Source organism: Dinoponera quadriceps, unplaced genomic scaffold (assembly GCF_001313825.1).
Source record: "Dinoponera quadriceps isolate SergipeBrazil2010 unplaced genomic scaffold, ASM131382v1 scaffold1270, whole genome shotgun sequence".
Lineage (NCBI taxonomy): Eukaryota > Metazoa > Arthropoda > Insecta > Hymenoptera > Formicidae > Dinoponera > Dinoponera quadriceps.
Window position 1 is genome coordinate 238,491 of NW_014555716.1, and position 23,067 is coordinate 261,557.

The 23,067-nt window shown below is 44.1% G+C and overlaps 2 protein-coding genes across 5 annotated transcripts in view; one reads left to right on the plus strand and one right to left on the minus strand.

The window, feature by feature from the left end:
* LOC106745257 (putative fatty acyl-CoA reductase CG5065) overlaps positions 1 to 7,286 on the minus strand; it is a 31,263-nt gene extending 23,977 nt beyond the window's left edge. For all 4 annotated transcript variants that reach the window (XR_001374515.1, XR_001374514.1, XR_001374513.1 and 1 more), the window contains exon 1: positions 6,697 to 7,286. Coding sequence is in view for 1 of the 4 variants with exons in the window: in XM_014620707.1 (XP_014476193.1) it covers positions 6,697 to 6,780 (84 nt within the window). In the remaining 3 variants the exon portion in view is untranslated. The remainder of the gene's footprint in view (positions 1 to 6,696) is intronic.
* Positions 7,287 to 12,626: 5,340 nt separating this feature from the next.
* LOC106745203 lies at positions 12,627 to 21,728 on the plus strand. Its single transcript, XM_014620568.1, has 4 exons — positions 12,627 to 13,036; positions 13,922 to 14,038; positions 17,192 to 17,288; positions 18,855 to 21,728. The coding sequence occupies exons 1-4, from the start codon at positions 12,942 to 12,944 to the stop codon at positions 18,888 to 18,890; spliced, it is 345 nt and encodes a 114-aa protein (XP_014476054.1). The 5' UTR covers positions 12,627 to 12,941; the 3' UTR covers positions 18,891 to 21,728.
* Positions 21,729 to 23,067: the final 1,339 nt, after the last annotated feature.

Below are 23,067 nucleotides of genomic sequence, written 5' to 3' on the forward strand. Positions count from 1 at the left end.
AATGGTGCGCCGACCGCTATTAATAAAACAGCCATGACTATTTTTGATCGGACGCTACGTCATTCCGCGGCCGCGAGGGAAAGTCTCGCGTCGACGGAAAGTCCGAGTTGCTTGACCGAGCGTCGCCTTGGAGACTCTTCTCGAGGATACCTCCGCGATATTCCTCTCTCTCTCTCTCTCTCTCTCTCTCTCTCTCTTTTTTCAAGTAGGGGCCTGATCATTTGCACCTGATCTCGTCTGGACTGATCGGAGCAATTTCGTCATTTCACGCGCGAGTACCGTCGCGGTCGGTTCCGCTTCGCGACACACTCTCGCCCCCTCGCCTTATCGCGGAAATGCCCAGCACGTTTATCGGAGCGCTTCTCGCTATTATGTTAATTAGTTGATTAATTAATTTTGCGCGACCGAGAGAGGCTAATTTTGTTATTGGCGCGCACGAATGGCACGGGACAAAAATAGAACGGGTTATCGTTTGTCGCGGCCCGGCGAACTGACGGCGGCAACGGGAAAAACACGCGACGCGTCTCGTTCGCGTGTCTAATTGCAGATTGCGGATGGAAATTCGCGTCACGACGTCAACGGGACCGGCCAATTGACATTTCAGCGTTCGAGGAGGAACGACGATTTGGGATTGAATTTCAGTTAACTTTTGCACTTTTCGAGAACGCAATTTCGAACGGTGAGAGTCGGTGATTAAAAATCGAAGAAGCGAACGTTAGCGTGTTAGAAATTAATGGAAAAAAGTAATTCAAAGAGACATGCAATTTCATATAAAAGGAAAATACGTCGATCTTCGATGTTCGAGCGACGACGATGCACGAGCGAGCGCACGTGCGGTAAAAGTGGGGCAGCTTTCGCGTAACGAATCCAGCGTGAAGCGGATCAAGGAACTTCTTTCTTTGCATTGGGACCGATAGGATCGTTTAGGTGCTCGCAAACGAAGTATGCGAGAAGGAGGGACCCGTACAAGTGCCGCGTGACGTAAGAGGAAGTCTCGGTAACGAGGCGCGTACCGCCGCGCTTAAAAGCACCGCGTCATTGCGTCTCGCTATCGTGTACGGGCATGTTTAAGATGGAAAGAGAGGAACATTCCCGCCAGACGTTTATCTAATGTCGATCGAATTAATTTTCTCCCCCAATTAAAATTTCTCTCACTTTCTTATATTCTTACGTGTAATTATGTATTTACTTATTACTTTCCAATTATACATAATTATGTATTTATTTGTTATTTTTTTATATTTTATTTTATCATATTATGATACTTTCGTAAAGAACGTGCGAGGCTCTTTAATTAAAATTAATAATAACGATAATAAAAGTTAAGACAGTATAGAACGGGACATCTTTAATAATGTAAGAATGCGTAATGGTTGTTATCTCGACATTTTTTAAGAAACGAAAGTCTAAGAGACGGTGTTGATAAATTTATAATCTTGGTTTATCCATTCATATTTAGAACACATAACACTAAAAGGAGAATGGATACAAATGAAAATTATAAACTTATCGACATAAATCGTAGATTTTTATTTCTCAAAAAATATAGAGAAAGCAAGATGTTACACATTTTGAATAAACAACAATATATAAGTTCTACATATACTTTATTGCAATACTGTTCATTATATTGTTAATTAAGGTAAGCAACAACTGCTTTTGGCTCTTATTGCCTTAACTTCCGTTATTATTATTACTATTAATTAATATTTCAGTCGCTTGGTGGCGTGGCAGACGTCTTCCTCTGAATTATTTGAGTCGAGCGAATTGAGAGCGCGTTTCAAAGGCGGGCAAAAGCGCGGTTTCCACGAAACAAAATATGATCGAGCTCGGCATTGACACATCGATCGCCGCGTTTGTATGTCGATCCAGACTCAGGTATTTCATTAGCATCGGCAAACGGCACAATAACCTTCCCGCGAGAAACGCAAAAAGAATCGCTGAAGGAACGCCTTGTGCCGTCGCCACCATCGCCGCGAAGCCGGATATACCGATTATTAAGCGCGCGCGCTTCTCCCATCTCGACTTGTGTAATCGAATTCTCGAGCAACGAGTGACATAGACGAGGAAACCGGTGTTCACGTAATATCTCGCAGGAAAGTACAACGAACGAGCGCGCGTGGTCAGGGAGCGCTTATCGTAATTATGATAATGCGGATCGCCGCACTCGAGACGTACGTCCGCGCGCGCTCTCGCACTTAATTAACGGCGCGACGTGTTATTGCTCGCGCAGCGCGGCGGCGGACGCGCATTCCTCCTAATTACCGATGACACCGAGATAAAAGATAGTGCGCGGGCGAACGATAGCGAACGATAGTCGGCGGGAGGTCTTTCGTTTAATTCTTCGCTGAGTCATCGTCACCATTCTCTTTTTTCTCTGATTCGAATCGAAATTTTCATGCTGCTTCGACGCTCTTCAGAATAAATTACGCCTACTTAAATGGCATATTATAGACTAATAACAACCTACTTCGACGGTACCGGCAATTATTAATATCTCTTTCTCTTTCTCTCTCTCTCTCTCTCTCTCTCTCTTTCTCCCTCTGAACTTTAATTCTCTATACTGAGAAAAATATCTAAAACATAATAAATATTTATATTCAGTTGATACTAATAACATATTATACTGATATGTATTTCTTCGCTGAGAGAAAAACTCTTTTCACTGTAGCTTTTCACGAAAGCAATTATTTATTCTTTTTAAATGTTTATTTATTAGTACTCATCGAAAAAATATTTCTCATTTTTGAGATATTTTTCTCTCATTGTACAGATTTAATTTTAAAGCCACTTTCAATAACCTATTTTGATGCTAAAACGGGGAAAACGGAGAATTTCAGACATCATCAAGGTCGAAGTAAGAGTAAGTTATATTATTAGAATTAAAATCGAACTTGTTTTGCTATCTTATCTTCTACTGTTGTAGAATACAAGATTTAATACAAGGCCAAAATCGCGACGCAGGCTCTCGCTCTCTCTCTCTCTTTCTCTCTCTCTCTCTCATCGACAACGAGCAGATCTCGAGCATCCGCGAGACACGCAACGTCGAAAATCCTCGCAATTCGTCACAAGATCATCATAAGATGCGCACGCGTGACACTCGTGGTGCACACGCAAGAAGCGTCATATCGGATCAAGTCAAATGAGTAATTCCCTGACGAAGACAGCGAATATTTATTCCTTTCCGCGTACACTCGCGCCGACGAGTCGCCGATCAGCTGGCGACACGAGTCGTTATCAATAACGACAAATATATACATTGGGTCCGATTTCTCGGAGAAAAAATATTTTGCCTGGAAATAAGGAAGAGAGACGGAAGTTACACATGGGAAACAACGAACAGGTGCAAATAAGTCGGCGTGGGCGAACAACGCGCGGTGTCTTTAATCGATTAAGAGATAAAAGCTGATCGTATCGTATTTGAGCACGTGTTTCTCAGCCCGAGCTGTCGAGCAGAAAGGAACGCGTGAAAACGCAGGAGTATTCTTTCCGCACCTGTTGCATCAGTCACCTCATCGTTGCCGTTCACGGTTAACCGCTTTGAAATTTACGGTTCTTCAACTCTTTTGAACACGACGGACGACGACACGATGCCATTCGAGATATTTCGCTCTAAGCTTTTTTGTTAACATACGGTGGATATACAAAACGTATCCTCTCACCGACGTCCTCTGAATATTTTAATATGCAAAATCCGAAGCGCACTGTACATCGTTTACATTATGCGTCATTAATATTAATTTTTCATCTCGTCCGTTATTGCCCATTTCATTTCCCGCATTCGCGAGGATGTTTCTTTTTTCAGGCTTTTAGTTCATGTATTTTGGAATTAAATTCTTCATTCTGCTTTTATTTCTTTTCACTAGAACAACAAGAGCGCGCGGTAATTTAATTTTAACTAATTGTTATTACACAGAAAAAGATCTCAGTTTGTGGAACTGTTTATGAATAGACATTACACGAAAAAAAAATGATATCTCTGTTGCTGCGATCGAAAACATTTGTTCGAACATTCAGCTGCATTAAAACTTAAAAATTGAAGTAACCGAGAGCAATCGACTGAAGAGAAACCTCCTGCAGGGATTTTATTGTCCTTACAAGCGAGTTTTCCGTTCAACTAAAACCATGGTTGATATGTTTAAATAGTTTACATCCGGGATATATATATCTCAGCGCTTTTATACATCGAAAGACGCAACAGATTGTGCGCTCTTATCTGATTAGATTTATTAATACATGAAGGAAGTATGAACCGCATATTCCGGTTTCGTATAAAATATAATTTCCTTGCACTAATCATTGATATTACTGTTTAAAATTTAATTGCTTTTTTTCCTAACATTTATAATGCAAATTCATGACATAAAGATATATTATCGAACGCGGAAGAGATATTTATACTATTTTCTCCTATAAGGCATACGAATATCAACGTGCAATAAATAATGATATTTACTCGAAATTATATGTACTCAAGAATTCGTTTATATCGCAATAGGAATACGTATGGGATATTAAAATATAAAAATAAATAAATAATATACAACAATATTGCAGTATGTTTACATATATTTTCTACAAACATCAAATTTATTCAAAACATATTTCTGAATTAGTATGTTTAGTATTTCAATCGAGAATATTAAATTAAAACACAAAAATATTACTTATTCAAATTAAGCGAACTTAACTTTTTTTTTTGATAAAGTTCATAACATTGTTGAGAAGAAAAGAAACAAAATTTTTCCTTTGAATAAATGATTATGCGCTTTTCTTATATTTGTGATGAGTATATTTTAATAATGTTATCAAAAAGATATTCTTCAAGATAACCATTAGTTGAAAAATAAGTTTTAAAAATAAACGCAGTAATTGCTTTCCTTCATAGTACAATAATATTTTTCTCTCTGTGGGTACTATTACGTGTGATATATCAGGAATGCAAAAACGAAGTGTCGTGAAACGATCTAAAAATGGATATTTGTATCGACTTTTCAATAAAAACGTGTATTTTCGCGTTAAAAAAAAATGACGGACTTTGATATTACGCATTGATAGAGGCTCACTATCATATTTTTCATAAAAATAAAATAAAATTTTATAGCAAGTTATCTACAAAGTCGGTATAGCTTCAGTTTTTCAAACTGCTTTTATTATCAACAATTCGTGACATTGATAGACATTTTAAACGATATAGAAAAACACATCATAGACATTTTAAACGATACAAAAATACGTCTCTCTTTGCACCTCAATTACTACATACGTCGTATATACACGAACTTAGTTCGTGTAACTGAACCGGACGAACCAAAGTTACATCTTCATTAACGCGATTGAAAACAATTGTTAGAATATTCCGCCCTATCAAAACTTAAAATGAGGGGCAATTGTTCGAATAGAAATTTCCTACAAGAATCTTTACTTCTGTTCCTACATAATCGAATTGTTTTATTCTAATTTATCTCCTTCTTGACCTCTAATTTTCTTAGACAATAGAAAATTACAGTTATATTAATGAAGGTGTTCTCACCGTGTAACACACGCATTAACCTCGTATTGTACCTCGAGAGAGAAATTAACTCTTCGCACATGACGACACACCGACATTGTCTTACGTAAGACGATATTAAGCCTCTTAACGTACAAACTGTTAAAACGCGTAATCTCCGCGATGACATCTTCCCTTTTTTCAAAATGTAACTTCAACTGCACGTGAAGGCATGTGCCCAACACCATTTCACGGAACCCCCGCGATTATAGCCCTTCGCGATAAAGCGTGAATCGAAGTAAGCAATGACTTGCATCGAGATCGAGATTTCGAGACAGCCGATCAGTATTGCGGAAATGAAACTTTTGAAGCTCGATATGACTTCAATAGATTCAGATAATACGCCTTTTTTTCGAAGAGGATTCTTCTTCTCTTGTCAACTACTTCTTTTCTTTCCTTTGGATTTCTCCGAAGGGAAAAGCGTCATCACGACCGCCCATACTTTTCCTGTTTTTGCTTATATACACTTAGTCTGATAGAGGGATTATTTTAAAGTATGATAAAAATCAATGTTCTATTCTATTGCAGCTTAAAATAGTATTATAAAACATCGCTAATAAAGGCAAATAAATGCACACGATATCGAAGCAACGATTCTCTGAGTTACACATCATATATAATTCGAAAACTCCACATTTTAGAATACATTCTCGATTTCACGTTTATTAAAAATTAAAATATACCTGAGTGAATGTTCTCTTTCCCCCTTCTTTCATTTTTATAATCCAACTAATTCCGTAATTCAATCTGTTCTTTAATTTACGCAGCGAGATTTCTTTCTCTCGAATATCGAAATACGAAAAGCATGAAAGCGAACGACATTATTATATTCGAGATCCCGATAAGCGTTATCTAATAATTTGTAGTATCGAAAGATCGATTTCTTCGCGAGGCAGTTTCATTGGCGTGACTAATGTGCCCACCTGACCATTGACACTCGCTGGCCAACACACTAACCAGTTAGATTTTTCCTTATACCTTCGGTCGGCGAGCTTATCTCCGAGAGATGACAGAAATTCCTCGATCTTGTATCGATTCCGCGTTATCTAATATCAAATATGAGCCAGTCGGCACGCATTATCGTATCAATAAATTGCGATTGCAAAGTCAACGCGACGTAACTGGAACTCACGAATGGAACTCACGTTGTTCACGATGGCTGATGGACTTTCAAGCGGAATTGCCTTTTCCATTTCGCTGTGCGGATGATCCAGAATCGCGATCTTCATGGAGTATAACTTACGGCTGCACTCATGTCTCAATTTACGCGTGACTTGGCTAACTCAGGGCTTGGGGATCCTGCGTTCGTCAATTCTCATTCAGCGAATGTAGCGTGCAAAATAGCGCCAGCGGAGGAATCATCACGCTCGTACGTGCCGGTACGCAGGTGTCAACATTTTCGAATTCTTTCACATGGTACGCCTACGTTCACCCTTCGGTAAGAAGGCCGCAGCGAGTGCCGAAACGATGTTTCACGTCTTTTATTAAGATTTTCTGCGAATTCCGTTAAATAAGGCACGACCGAAACGAGCGATGCTGTCTTGACTGTTCAAGAAACTATTCGCCGAATAATCGCGCGTGGACTCACATAAAAGCCCATGTCAGACCCAAAAGTCGCGGATTGACAATCAAAAACTTATTGGGACCAGTCGGGATAAAACTCGTAAGAAGGCCGAAATTAATTGATCCTTCGAATTCTGATATCCCTAATTTGCAATTTCCAATAAATTTGGAACAAAAAACGTTATTATCGACATGATAGTATAATATAAACCTAAATAACTTATTATTTTAAATAATGCACTATTCTAAATAATTTATATTAATTAAGAAAAGTTATTCCTTTTATCAAGAGTTTTTGTTGCGACTAATTTCGCTGACTGAGGAGGCTCTGCGATAAACCAAAACGTTTTTCTATAAATTAGAATTGATAAAATCATTACACACACACACGTACACGCACTTGCTCAAATAGCAGCGGTCTTGGCTCTCGTAGCCACATTCCTTCGCATTGATATTTTTAGAACCATATTTGTATTTCTCTCTCTAATAGGCTGAATTTTGCGCGAATTACGGTTTATCGGAATACACCGAGACCGTCGCGCAAAAGCGACGCGTATGACCGAAGGTGCGCAAGTTTCATCACACGATGACGTTTAAAACACGCGCGGGTTCGCGTCGACGCGAAACCTGGGCGAAAAATCTCAGGAATTCGCGCGCGTCGATTAGATCTCCGTACACCTTCGCACCGTCCGCCTTGCTCATCGAACTGTGGCGGCAATAAATAAGAGAGACGATCGGATAAGAGCCGCCGGCGCGTTGGTCTCGCGAATGTTTACGAGAGCATTCGAGCAAAGTACAAGCTCGCGTCGCAACAGGTGGCCGCGCGATTTCTTTCCATTTTCGTTGACGGCGAAAATAAGCCACTCATTTCCCGGACGTGTGGCTTATTCTCGAAACGAGCTACTTCTGCAAAAATGAACTACTCATTCCGAGTCGAAATTTGAATCTTACTTTAAGTCTAATTTAATTCAACGTGAAGTCTTCAAAGGTATCGTATTGTGATCCTTTGATGGCACAAATGGGAGAGTTATTGCCGTTTTCTTCATCTGAAGACTTAATGTAGAACTTAAAATTAGATTCTGGAAATCTCAACTCCCACTTGTAGCATTAAACGCTTATATTCGTGCTTATATGTTATGAATAGGAACTCATTTCCATTTCCTCCCTTTGAAGACTTAATGTAGAATTTAAAATTTCGATTCCAGATTGATCGCGAAAGAGAGAGACGTACGATAAGTTACGAAGTGATACAAGAGAGAAGTTTCGATCGGCACGTCGAGTTTCCGCTGCTTCGAAAAATGCGGCCGAATATTTCGAACGGTTGCGATCGATATTTCACGAACTCCCTGTTTACACAGAGATCCTCCGTGGTTCTCTATTAAAAGACTGATTCATCACTTTCCTCTCTGAACGGTTCTCTTCGGAGAAAAAAACTTTCGGACATCGCGCCTTCCCCGAGAAACGCGTATTTCAGGATTTCCACACACGCCGGAGACTATAATAATTATTATCGAAGTAGTTAGAATCGAGGATAAGTTATATAAGGTGTCTCGATTAAAAGAAAACTATTTTTCCTGCGTGCTAGGAGTGCAAGAAATATGACCTCGGCAAATTTCCCCATGTAAATTGCTTTATAGAAAATAAATGTTACAAGAGCAGAGAGAGAGAGAGAGAGAGGGAGAGAGAAACTCAGTTTATGCGTACGCAGTAACGGATCTTCCGCGTATGACGTCAGTTAAAATATGCGACGTCACGAAACGTTAGATTGTTTACACGTGGCATTTCAAGCGCGGCCAAAGCTCTTTTTTATAACAAACAAACAGTCACAAAGGTACTTGGCGTATCGATAACGCCGTCAACGCTGATTAATCACCACATTGCGGTATCCGAAGTTGGGATGCCCGTCGAATTACACGTCTGGGAAATAACGCGCTGTTATACGGATTTTTTCGCGCGGTGTAATTGTCGCGACTTCGAGTACCACTTTACGATCGATGGATCGAATGATAAAGCCGTGAGTAATACCTGACACATGATTGCGCCGGGTTCTCTCAGCATTTCGCCAGCTACACGACGAATAGTACAATCACGGCGCCGCGCGACTCTCTCCCTTTCGCTCGCGATAACTAATTGTCCCGAGTTACGGGCCATAAATATCATCAATTCATGCGTCACCGGTATTTGCGATTTCATCGCGACGAGCCGATAACGTAACTTATGGCGCCTGATCGCCGAACCTGAAAAGCGGAACGGCGCGCTCCCATAATCGTCGTGAGCGCGCGGTCTCAACCGATGGCGATTCGAGACGATCGCGTGAGGTGGAGTCAATCTCGAAACGGTCCAACGACGAGAAATTACAATACGGAATGTTCACAGATGAACGACACGCGAATCACATCTCTCGGCCTAGCGTCATTCAACTTCACCGATGTCGCGCGCGTGCGCACGCTTCGCAGCTTTCTCGCTCGAAACAGCGTAATTTCACTTTATCTCGCGTATCGGTGTTAAAGGGAAAATAAATAGAAACATGAGATTAATAAAAACGGAACGAAACAATAAAACAATAAATTTGTTTATCGATCGTAGAAGTAAAAGAAAATTAAAGAAAAATTCGCTCGCGTATTATTTGAAAGAAAAGCAAATCAATTCTATGTATTTCCGGGGATTATATTAAGTTTATCTACTGAAAAAAATTACAAGTAAATTACGTAAAAATATTAAATATAAACAAATAAATTATAGAAAGACGGCAATTCCAACAGAATGATCTTTAGCGCGACGATAGTTCTCTCTTTCTTTCTCTCTCTTCACTTCCTTTCCGTCCATCCGTGTAATATCGCGTAACCTTACGTTTCGTCTGATATTACGCAAGTCACCGTCAAAGTGTGCAACATCTCGATGACGATTAGAAATCGAGGCGAAGACGCGTAACTGGCATAACGGCCGGCGCGCGTGAAAATAGATCAGACCAGTCATCGAGAGTAGGCACACAGTTAGTTGATAATCGCGCGTCCGCAAACAGATGTCGGGAGGATTGTGAATTAACTATCGCGCAAGCCGGCCGTCATGTTTCCCAGTATTCCGAAGGTATTTCCCTCCGCGGGCGCAGTTTGCTTTTACGTCAGCGGCAATATGCCTCGCGGCGTGCGTGTCGAATCGCTGTGAGAAAATGGTATGCCGCGTTTCTAACCTCCTCGCGGTGATATTCTCGAGATCTTTGAGCTTCGCACCGCGGAAGAGCAGACTTGCGTGGATCTTCGCGTTGGTTCGGCACAGGTGGAATTTCGACCGTGCAAGGTGCGGACGAGATTCGTCGCGCGGCGTTTTCCTCCGTTCGCTTCGGGTAATTCGCGATTTTCCCTTTTCGGGGGGAAATTTCGAGCGGAAACGCACGGTCGGAAAGCCCGCGTCACCAACTGCCGACAGATTATTCACACGTTATTAATAATGCGCTGTGCACACACGCTGACGTCGTATCGATTCCTCGTATCGTGCGCCGACAATTGTCTTTTTTTCCCTTCTGCTTTTGGGCGAGCGATTGTCTCATTCGCATTATGATGAAATACGCACTTCCGGATTCTTTCCGAATCGCACCGGAACGCGCGGTCGCGCGAAGAGAGAGAGAGAGAAGAAAACATTTTAACCAACTAAAGCAATAAGTTACGCTCCCGCAATCTTTCCGCGCGAGTCGCGTAACAACACGAATTGATATTGATAGTAATAACAACGCGCGATAAGATGGAAGACAGGGGCGAGTCGAGAAAATATTGCATCGCGCTGCGAACGAGCGCGCATCGGCGTGTTAATTTGATTTATTTTTCGCGATCCGCACGTCGCGCACGGCGAATCTCGGGGAAAATTCGAAATCCGGAGGGCGAGAAATCCGAGTCGATGTTTCGGTCCTGTGTTAAATATTCGATTCTGCGACACGATAGAAGCCAAAGTAGCAAGACGGGTTCAATTTTAATGATTTGCTCTCACTTTGGCCGTGATGTCTTCAATGTCCGTATTCGCCATTGCGTTAAAATTAAATCTGCAGTGTTGAAAGTTCAAGAAAGAAGTTAACAATTATCGTCAAATTAGATTCTTATTCGAATTAAAAAATCGAAACGAAATTTCGGCCGTAAATTAAACCTATGATTCTACAGCACGGTAAAGACTAAAATGATACACAGAAAATGGGTTTAATTTCTATTCTAACAACATAATTTATTCCTACTTTGACTCTTATAAACGCCTTAAATTTCCGTTTTCGTTGTTTTAGCGTCAAAATAGGCTACGCAAGGTGGTACTAAAATCAAATCCGTAGAATTAAAGATTCAAGAGAGGAGTTAACGAGCGTCGATATCGTGAAGATAGATTTCTACCCTAATCTATGGACCATCTAAGTAGACGCGAGCTACCCTTAAGTGCGCCGCAGTAGCGTCGATATTTCAACTTAGGAAGGCACAGCGACGATAACGAGACGACAACGGTGCGATGGACAACGAAAGTCGATCGGGACCGGCTGCGGCCACGGGGCCGTCATTGAACGCATTATCGCGATTTCTCGCACGACTGTTTTCGCAAGGTAGCGCCGTTTCGCCTTTATCAATCCTGTTACTCATCGGCACGTATGTGTCGGTCGCTAATCAAATAAAATGTCGCGTTGTCGCAGGGAATAACAGCGATGCCGGGGGGAGAAGGAGGAGGAGACTCGCGAGCTCGCTTGAAGCGAGTCCTGAAAGCGGGACCTTTGTCCTCCTCCCCCTCCTCTCTTCTCCCCTGACGAGTTCAATGACGTGGGTGCGTCTTCATTGAAGCAAGTACGTAGTATCGCCGTAATATTACTAATTTGCGCATTACAAAGAAGGCAAAGTTTCTAAGTCCGACGGCGTCGTAATTAGTTTCCAAGTACTCGAGATATTGCCGCAAGTTGGGTAATCATGGATCCGGCCGGATTTAAAAACGCGAAGTAGCGGGACGGTGACGAGGCAATTTGGAAAGTTTAATTTCCGATCGCACGCCCGCGCGCAATTTTCGGGCGCGATCGCTCCTCGAGATCTCGTGACGTCAGCAACGCGTCGGCCGCCGAATTCTGACTCTCGGGCGACACGAAATTTACGTAAAACGAATGGAGCTCGACAGCTCCGCGTCTCGATGCGGAACGGAAATATATCGGTTGAATCGGGAGCCAACTGCCGAGTCAAAGGCTTTGAGGATTGCTTTCGTGATCGAATAAGCGAAAAGGGCGGCGTTGGATGAAACGCCGCTACGCTCATGGGGGCGACAATCGAAACTAAGCGCAATATATCGTGTCGAGGGAAGGCAAAAACGCGACAAAAAGGAAGAAATAGCGAACAGTCGTCGTCGTCATTCGCGAATCTAGGAGAGAAAACGATCGGAGGGCAGGTAATATCGCATAGAGAAGCGAGGGTGGACCCGCGTCAACGAGTGGGGGCGATCTAGCCGAAGAGGGCAAGGTGGGGATACAGGAGGGCGCTAACGCGGGCTTGGGGTATATATGCTCGATGCGAGTGAGAGTACGCTACAGTTCTTCACCAGGAGACAAAAGCGAGACGAGAGAGAGAAAGAGAAAGAAGGATAACGTGCGGAGATCGAGCGTCGAATTCAATCTCAACATCAGCGCAAAGAGATTCGATTATCCGGGAGATCCAGCGGACGAGCGAGAGAGGAAAGAAGCTCATCGACCTTTGGGAAACGCGACGCGATCAAGTGTGTGACAATCGGTGCCGTTGTCGCAGAATCGTTATATACGTTCCCATCCGGTTCCCGACTTCTGTCACTACTTTTATTTCCTTCGATCGACCCGAGTGCGAGCACGACGATGAAACTGTCGATCGGCGTGGCGATATTGTGCGTTCTGGTCGTCGCACTGCTGTCGGGAACAACGTATGCCAGGCCTGCTAGCTGGTTCCTTAGGTAGGACTTTTTCAAAGAGAGATTTATATAATTACACGAGCTAAAGAATAGACACGAAAGAGAGAGAGAGAGAGAGAGAACGCGCGTGTGTGTGTGTGTGTGTATGTGTATGTTTTTTCCGAACAAATCACGTTTTTTGCGAGTGCTAATCGAAAAGAAATTATCGCGCTGTTTTCTTGCGACGTTGAAAGAGAGAGAGAGAGAGAGACTTTGAATCGCCAGTCTTTGGTCCCGTTCGGCTGATATTCTATCGATCGTTAAATGCTTTGTTGAGACACAGCTAAGCTCGATTTAATTGACGTGAAAATAATTAAAGTTACGCGACTCAATATATGATATTGTATACTGTCAAATGCACGATATAACACGATATGTTATTAAAATATATTAAAGCATATATATATTTTTTTCTCATATATTAAATGTTAAAAAGAAGATTGGAGTCGCTGTCCGCGATATAGAAAATAGGAGAGCCAATGGGGGGAACTTTTCGGAGATACAATACGAGGATGATGAAACGTGACAGTACCGGGCAGATCTCGATCAGAAGATGAAGAGCGATCGGCTCCTACCCACGTACGTTTGTCGAACGTATCCGACGCTTTGTCGCTTTGTACGCTCGCGAGATTAGCACGGTTATTAAAGAGAGCGACAAGTGTGTGTCTCTCTTTCTGTGTATCGAGATTAAAAACGCCGACGATCACGACCGATCGTTGACGCAACCGTCGAGTCGCGGGACACGCGTGGAAATAATTCGCGAAGGGAGAAATCGGATACTTCATCCGTGTTAACGTCTCGTCTCTCGCGCAATCTCTCATACAAGCCAGTGAGAAGAAGAAGAAGAACATCTCGTTAATTCACCGAACGTGCCGATCTTTGTTACAGCCGGCAGAAACGCTTGTCCGACCAGAGAATCGCCGAGCTCGATACGCTGATCGCACTGGAGAAACTGAAGGGCTACATCGTCCCGGTGGGACTGGGAAAACTCGACCCGGCTGTCATGTAAGTTCATCTTCCGATTTACAATCGTCGTTGCTTCATTCAACGCCGATATATCGCCCTTATTTACGGCTTATCTCGTCGATTATTTCAATTATCGCATTCCCGAGCCCCGATCTCGATCCGCCGATCGCACTTTGATTTCACTTCTTCTCTGGACTTCTCTCGACTTCTCTGGACTTTCGTAGAGGAACACGAACACACACATACCCACACACAAACACACACATGATAGTGTTCTAAGGTCCTCTAGCTAGCTAATTCTCATCGACTTTTATCGCTATTATCGTGACAGGCGCGATTAAATAGTAACACCGGGGAAGCGTATCGTCGCGATAAGAAATACCTCTTCCTTGAGAATTCCACGAGTCTCTTGCGGGTCTTCTCGCGGAAAAGGAATCGTCCTCCTTAAAGCCTCGCGCAAAGGTATGATCGAAGCGATCACGCTGAATCACGTGTAATTACATTCCGCACGGAAAAAAGAAAGCTCCGTTGGCAGCAACTAAATAAGGGCCAGATGAAGACTCGGTGAGAAGAAATAAAGACTCGGGGACGAGAAGTGGTATCTCCGTTACCACAACTGACATCCGTTTGAACGTTCAGCCGCGGCTTGAAACTAGGTTGAGATAACTGAGAATTGAACGATTGACTGAATAGAAAATTCCTGCTGGAATTTTTCGATATTTTTCTTACAACCGAGTTTTCGTCGGGAAATTCCAGTTGCACCGACGGAATGGTTTTTTTTTCCGCCTCGCGTTCCGTCCGTTATTCGAATTTCTCGACGGCGATCCACGGCGATAGTATCTCGCGCGCGACATAGAGAAAAATACATGAGCGATCCTCCACGGAGGGGAATTATATAAAATAATTTTCAATATTCTCCACGTCGGGGAGACGCGAAGCTGCCCTCCTGTCGAGGAGATCCTATCGATCGCGGCTGCACTTGTTGCTTCTCCTTTGTACCTTCGGCTGATCTCTGCAGGACGGTCACGAGCGCGGCGGAAAGCCCGAGTCAAAAAAGAAAGAAGGAAATCGACGACACGAGGGAAGAGTCGAAATGAGAAATTCATTTCCGCGCGGCGGGAACGAACGTGGCGAGTGCGCGCGCGCGTCGCTCTCGGCGAATTATCCGCGTGACGTCACAACAGAATTTCTGTACAATTAATAATGCGAACTCGAGACATCGATTTTCAAGCGGAAGGAGGAAAAAAAAGGGGGGAGGGGGGAAGGAACGGAAAAAGAGAAAACAACTAAGAGGAGTGAAGCGACCTCGCATCCGGCAAATACTTACGTTGCATTCGTAAACGTTCGCCGCCGCGATACTTATCGAATAACATAATTGTTATTTATCCCGCACGCTGGAAAGAGTAAGATACGTGGAGAGCGAGGAAGAGAGAGAAAGAGATACGTGGAAATAAAACGACGATAGTAACGCAACCTTTAACTAAATTATCTCTTTCTCTCTCTCTCTCTCTCTCTTTCTCCCCTTTAACTAAATTATCTCTTTCTCTCTCTCGCTCTCTTTTCTTATCCCAGGCTGAATACCGCGCGAATAAATTTCTATTCAGATGTTCTTACCCGTGGCACTCGGAAAAGGGACCTCGTGAGCCGGAGGCACGATCGCTCCTCTCGCGAACGCGGCGAATAAATTAATGAACAATATATTCACGGTGTTGGCGTCGTAATTAATACCGAGCATAAATATCGTCGCGTAATTGTATGCCATGTACATATCGCTCGGTGATAGATAAGCGGCGTGATGAGCTCGCGAAGCGCCTTCTTTCTTTTGGTCGCTCCCACGACGGGCGCGTCGTTGCGTAAGTGACGTTACGGTACAACTGTGTGATCATGTGTGGTAACCGCGCAAATCGGAATATTCGCGAATAACGCTGCTGAATAACACACGTGGGAGCGTATAAGTGCGCAAATTAGACGCGCAATTCGTGTGAATCGCGCGAGCGGAGCGCGTGCCGGAGAAATCCGGCGACCTGTAGCGGGCAGTTTTGCGCAATTACCCCGACGCTCCGCTCGAGAAATGAGAAGGTCATGGTATGGGAGCGTTATGATATCTCCTCGTCCCAAGTCTCGAATCTCGTCTCGACGGTAGCATCTCGAATTCATGTCGGTCTCGGAGACAAATCGTACGAAAGAAGGAGAAGACGAAGATTGTAGGGATCAACAGGTCCCTCGCGACCGTGTCTCTCTCTCTTTCTCTCGCTTTTGGGATAACGGTCAGACGCGAAGAAATGATACGAAATATCGAAACCTCGGTGAACGGCGAAAATATGAGCGACGTGACTACCGTGGATGTCTCTAGAGCCTCTATCAGACAGGTATCGGAAACTAAAAATCGCGAATCGCATATTGGAATTTGACTGATCGAAAAACGGCGCGAGGAAACGATCGATCGAACTTGGTCGATTCGTCGAATTTTACTTTCTAATCCGCCATCCTGCATCGTCAATTGCGCAGTTTGACACGGATTTCACGAACGTTAGAGAGAGGGTGAAGGGGGGGGGGGCGAAGCAAGGTTCTCGCACTCAACAGCTCTTCGTTATTGCGTGAGACGCGATCCTGCTATCGCGATATTCGCGAGCACGACTACGAGCGATGACGACGCTGTTATCAGCGCGTGACAATTAATTAAACCGCAATAAACTAATCGTATGATAGGGATTGCCACACTTAACAGGATTCTCGCGCGGTTCGACTGATTTCCACCACGCTCTTTCGGCCGGCCAATAAAAGACACAAGAGTCATACAAGTTGATCCGTGACCGTATTCGCGAACGATTGCGCGATCAAGATCGCAGAACGATCATGACATCTTATATGTTTCCTGCTCCCCCCCCCCTTCTCTTCGTTGCATTATGGCAAAAGAGATGACGATGGGACACGGGTTTTGGACTCCGGCGAACGGCGCGGATTGGCAGCTGTCGCGGCAAATTTCGCGCGAATCATTGACGCGAGATTTGCCGCGAGCGTGTGAAATAATCGCACGTAACTCTCTTCGTCGTGACGTCACATATTGCGCAACATATTGCTCGGGAATTGCTATTATCGCATCTATCATTCGCGATTTCGCCCGCAGCACAAATCGATACTTCGCGATCGGCGGGTCAATTGTTTGACGCCGCTTGATTTTCTTCTTCGCAGAGGCCGCCGACGGAGATCCGTTCCGGAGGACGATCTTCGGAAGCTGCAGCGTCTCCTACTCATCGTCGGCCAAGATCAATTTCGTCCCTCGCCTTGGGTAAGTAACGCGATTCAAGATTGAGTTAATAAACGAGTGCGTGTGAACGAATGTTTAGTCTCTCTCTCTCTTTCGTCTTTCGCTCTTGTTTTGTAAATAGTTCCTTTATTCTTTAAATTTCTTGAAACGAAATTTCACTTAAATAAAAGGCCGATAACCAAGATTCAAGTGATTATTTATTTGTACAGAATAAATTCTCAGAGTAAACCAAACTCGAAACTGAAGAGTGAGTCTGACGTACTTCACCGTCACGGGGTAACAAATTCACTCCAATCGATTGAAACATTCGCTCGTGAGGTAGAATTCATTCCAAGTCTGAGTGAAACATTCACTCTTGCAATCTCGAGCGGCATTTCCACTATCGCTTCGACTGAAAATACCGCCATTTTTCTTTTTCTTTAAATATTTATCCCGGTATTTATCCAGAAACCCGAGTCTTTCGGGATTACCCGGGTAACTGCACACAAAAAAATACATATTGCACTTAAGTAAATGTTACTTGTTTCAAATATTTTATCGGTTTATATATCCGTAAATACAGTGGCGTATATTTCATCGGTTTATATATCCGTAAATTCTGCGGACACGTACTTACGTACACTGTGGTAGTAGGTCAAAATTTCTGCAATGTAAACAGTACTTATTAGTACCTACCGAATAATGTAGGTAGAGAGACGTGTTGTGACAGCTGAGCAAATGATGAGCAAACAAAAGAATATAACGCTAGAACAATGTCGGCAAATACAGCAACTTCGCAAAAATGGTCTTATTGGAAGATTTCTACAAAGCTTGGGATATCTGTTATGGCTTGTTATGAACTCACTAACTAATACAACTGTAGGTGTCCGGACAGCTTAATCCGGTATTACTTGGATATCCCGAAATATATCTGGATTATGCCGACAGCGCTACTATCTATCCATTTGCGTTGCTTCGCCGCAATCTTGCTGTGCTCGCTTATCTATCCTACTCCTATCACGTCACCGCATCGTTACGAAATTTACCAAATGCCGGCTGATTAACGACTCGCCCGCGGATCCCACTTAACGCGGAGCGCGCGAAGTCGCGATAATTGTTTCGAACGCTATTCGTCAGCACGCCCTTCATTCCCGAGACGTGCCGTAAAATTTAAACATCTTCCGGTAGCGGCTCGTTCTCTCGTCCGGTCGTTTATCACACACCGTCACCCCGCCCGAGTGATAATTTCACGACAAGGAAAGATTGAACGGACCGTCGTCGAGGCGCATGCTGCGAAACGTAATGAACTCCGTGCGTGTAATTAGCGGCTTCCTAACGCACGAGGTCTCCGAGGTCGTCTTCTTTTTCTTCGCGGGAGAAATGCTAACGCCTCCGCGTAGTAAACGATTCGTCCGTTTGCACTCATTCTCTTATACTCGATATATTCTTTCGTTCGCTCGATTGATCGTCGAGTATCCCGGATACAGCGGATACGTCGTGGCGTACGCGAAGTACGCGCGAAATACGCGAACGAGGCTTTGTCTCCGTTTTCAATCTGTTATTGGCAGATCGGCGCGCTAATTCCATTCCCTCTTGTTCTAATTGCAGAAGGAAGATTCGCAGGAGGTGCAGGGAGACTATTAGTTGATTTAATTCAGAAGCTCGACGTCGCTCGAGGATGAGGCGAAAGTCAGGGAAGTGCGGCGAAAGAAATGGAGGAAGGACGGAGCGGGGGAGACGGGAAGGAGAGAAAACGTAGGGAGAAGAAGCAGGAAGTAAACAATTAGGGAAGATACACCTACACACAGGTACACGTAAAACACACACACACATACACACGCGTATACACACGTACATTTAACCGATCTCTCGCCCGTGATCCGTCGACAACGCGCTACCTACGGACCAGCTTCCGTCCGAGCTTCGATTTCTTTACGAACTTGCGAACTTTACTTAAGAAAGTATTCTAAGTAATTATCTCGGAGTAGAAACTATGTGAATTTCGCGCGTATTGCGCGAGAGGGGGCCGCATCAGCGGGAGAAAACGGAAGCGCATCGGCAGATTACCCTGCAGAGAACGACACGAGTGTTTCCCGCCGGCCGGACGGCGCAATCGCGCAATCCTTCATTTCGAGTATGCTCGACTGCTTAAACGAGAACAGTATTTCGAAACGTGAGTCGTCCCTAGTATTCGTTAGTAGTGCCGAATCCGCGCGAGAGAAGCGTTCTTGCAGCGGCGCGTTAGATATCCCCTTAGAGTAGCTATAAATCTCTTCGATTTCATTCGCCCGATCGCGCCTCCTCGTGAGATACGCGCGACGCTTTTGTCGCCGTTTTTCCGAAGCGCGCGCGCGTCTCCCCCACGGGTCGACGATTTCGAGAGGATCGCGTCACTTGCGGTGATTTTCGTCTAACTCCGGTCAAGTTAACCAATGAACAAAAAACAATCCCCGGTAAAAATTAATGCAGTCTCCTTAATCTATCTAAGTTACTGTCTAATATTAATGAATTCTCAGTTTTTAGTTGTGACAATACTGCGTAGGAAATCGACAAGAATTTGATCGAGTTTTATTCGGGGATTCTTCTAGGACGAAACTGCCCATTCTTTTCACAAGGAAAGTTTATTAATCAATTGAATAATTTTTCCTGCCCATTTTTTGTCTACTTTTGTTCCATTTACTGTTCTGTTTTCGTTCTGTGAATGGGGTGATCTTTTGCGCACACACGGAAAAAAGTTTAGTTGTGTTAACCAGAGAGAGAACAACCAGGTGCATTTTGGTTGAAGAAAACGGAATTTCTAGTCCCACAGGAACCACATTTGGATCATAAGAACCAGAAATTCTGTTTCCTTCAACCTGAACGCACCTGGTTGTTCCTTTTCTGGTCAGTGCGATCAGATTATTTTCCAAGAAGGTGTAAGAAAAGCGTCACGTCTTGATTGAGATCCCCAGTAGGTTTTACTCCTCGGTTGCTAGGGAGAAGTTAATAAACTGTCCGGTAATTGCTTGAAAAAAATGCATCGAAATTTCTACCGGGGAATAAGAATCGCCAAAATCAATCTCCAGTTCTGTAACATGCCGTTCATCATTTCTATCTGTGTTAGCGAGATGGAGCGGGTAACACTTGTATCCGAATTCATCGATTAGCACGTTCGTGGAGTTTCACGAGAGTCACCTTTATCCGCCGCTGATTAACCCCCCGAGTCTGACAGCCGTGCGAATAATTTTCCCACTAATCTCCCAGTGCGAAGGATCAAACGGATGGAGCGAGCGAGGAATCTCATCGCGATGCAACGTCGTGTCTGCCATTACAATTAAATCAAGCTGTCCTTCCAGCGGAATAAATCGCGGAGATGAGGCACGGCCGAGCGTTGCGCGGCTTACTGATTGTGTCCGCATCCGCAAGAGCACAAAGCGAAGGTAACGTCATTCTTCTTCGTACGCGGGAAAAGATTTACAAATTTACTTCAGACAGTATTACAACGAACGCGCGAAACGTGACGATAAAAACAAATATCTTCGACGCGATCTCGCGGGAGAGGATTCCACGAACTTCTCGCCCGCTCCGTCCCGCGGTTTTGTACGCGGTGAGCTTGCGTCATCCGCTAGTTTCTTAGTCCGTTAACAAAATGCGTTTCCTTTCCGTTAGCAAAACGGCGAAATTTCATCGCGCACACCTTGAGCGTAAAGGACCAAGAGATTTCGAAGCGTCCGCGAGCGCGTCGCCGAGCAAGCGGCGCGCGACGCACCGCGTTGCATTCCGGGCTCGGCCATGTGTATGATTATAATTCTTATTTAGCATGTATCGACCGCAATGTTAATCCCGCGAGAAACGGGAATTCACGTTGGATGTCATGAGAGAATTCCCGCCCGCCGATGGGATTCATCGAGAATGCGACCGTTTCTACCGAGAAACGCGTCGTCCGGATTGTACGGTCAGGTTCGACGCAGTATTTCTCGGCGAGAATCGTTCGATTTGAATTGTATGTATTTATTTAGCTCCTAAGACGTGAATGCGAGACGCGTGTACGGATTACTTCAGTGCGTTGGAGTATTTTATTGCCGTGGATCGGCACTAGTTAGTATTAATTAGGCTGCGAGAAAGCGCGCGCCTACGTTCCTCAATACTATTTACTACTTAATGTCATTTTTAATGCCTATTGTTTATTTATTTATTTATTTATATATTTATTTATATATGTGTATTTACTTATTTATTGTTTATTTATTTATTTATTCCACGATTGTGATTCAACTTTGCTTTTGCGGATTGAGTCGTGTATCAAGAAAAAAAAAAAGATAGAAAGATTCTCTCTTTGCCGCTCGCTGAGAACCAGGCACCGACATTCGTGTATTTTTTCTCACACATACATATATACACACACACACACAACATGCATATTCACACATCGGTCACGTCGAATCGTCGTCGGATTAATTTGAATAAAGTGATGTATATGCGATCACGAATGCAATAAAAAGTGTGGTAATCGATTATTCATGCAATTTCTTGTCTTTCACGCTTCCCGCCCATCCCTCTTCCACACCGTACGACTTCATATTATCACTCGAGTGTGTTGACACCGATTACGCGCAATTATACGCTCAAGTGATCCACTTTCGCGGGCACTTTAATCCACAGATCTGCGCCGGCGTGCGATCTCTATCTCAAAATTTGGGCTTCGTCAAATCGCTGGGGATGGATCGTGGCGGGAAGACGAAAGTCGCAACGGCGCAATCGCACGGTAGAATTCTGGATTCGGACGTGAGGCGAGCCGAGCGGATGAGGAAGGAGCGCCGAGTGGAACAGCCTAAATGAGACATCGTCGAGAAATTACATCATCCCAATTAAAGAAAAATTGGACCGCAACTCCCTCTGCAAGGGCCTAGCGGAAGCATATTATTTCGTCGGTAAATACAGGATTCTTCCGTCCGTTCCGTCGCGATAAAACGTGTGTCTCCTCGCATTTCGCGTTCTCGCGCGAACTTTTTCGTCGAAACGACGGGGGAATTTCGCGATGAGACTCGGAAATATCGCTTCGTTCTCGACGTTAAAACTCTTGGAGCACTCAAAAGGACGCATTCGAACGTGAACCGAGGTTCGGTGTTTGGGACTGTAATTGTACGGCTAAATATTTACAGGCCGGAAGATTACTTTTGCAGCATGAGCGTTGCTCTAGCGTCAGCGACAATAATTACATCGCGAAGCTGCCCTCGTTAGGAAAGTCGTTTAGGAGAACAAGAAAATGCGATTGACGCCGGGAATAACGGCGATTTCCGCGGGATTGGCCATTTTCTTTTCCGTCGGTGTGTAATTTTGCGGCGGGAAACGTCGTTCGCTCGCGTGGTGTCCATTTTTCTCCCAAAAGTATCAATACAAAGTGTCGGCCTTTCGGCGCACGTGTGATGATCCATGGATCGTCGTTAAAGAGTCGCCCCCACGCGGCTCATATAAATCTCCAGCGAACGCGGCGACGCGAGCCGACGGACGAGCTGTCGGTATTTTGTACTACTCACGTTGTAGGTGAACGCGAGAACACGCGGAACGCGATTCGCGTGTGATAATTGATAAATTGCGATCGAGCGCGCGTTGCTGCGCGTTGGGATTCGGATATCGGACTCGGATATGCGCGGTCTGCGAAAGGCTGCGACTTTCGGCCGAATTCAGCGCGATTTTCCCCTCCAGGGAGGGAGCGATTATTCGATGTCACGACCACTGATGATGGACTAACGGAGAGCATAAAGACGAGAGTGTAAATAGTAAGTAGTAGTACGCGATATCTCGGGCTTGTGTCGTAATTGAGGCGTAATCGTGCTTGTGA

What these genes read in the sequence shown, in the direction of transcription:
- LOC106745203 (XM_014620568.1), top strand. Translation starts at nt 12,942, where the DNA reads ATGAAACTGTCGATCGGCGTGGCGATATTGTGCGTTCTGGTCGTCGCA. An exon ending in CCTGCTAGCTGGTTCCTTAG is followed by an intron (nt 13,037 to 13,921) that starts GTAGGACTTTTT and finishes TCTTTGTTACAG; the next exon opens with CCGGCAGAAACGCTTGTCCG. An exon ending in AAACTCGACCCGGCTGTCAT is followed by an intron (nt 14,039 to 17,191) that starts GTAAGTTCATCT and finishes TCTTCTTCGCAG; the next exon opens with AGGCCGCCGACGGAGATCCG.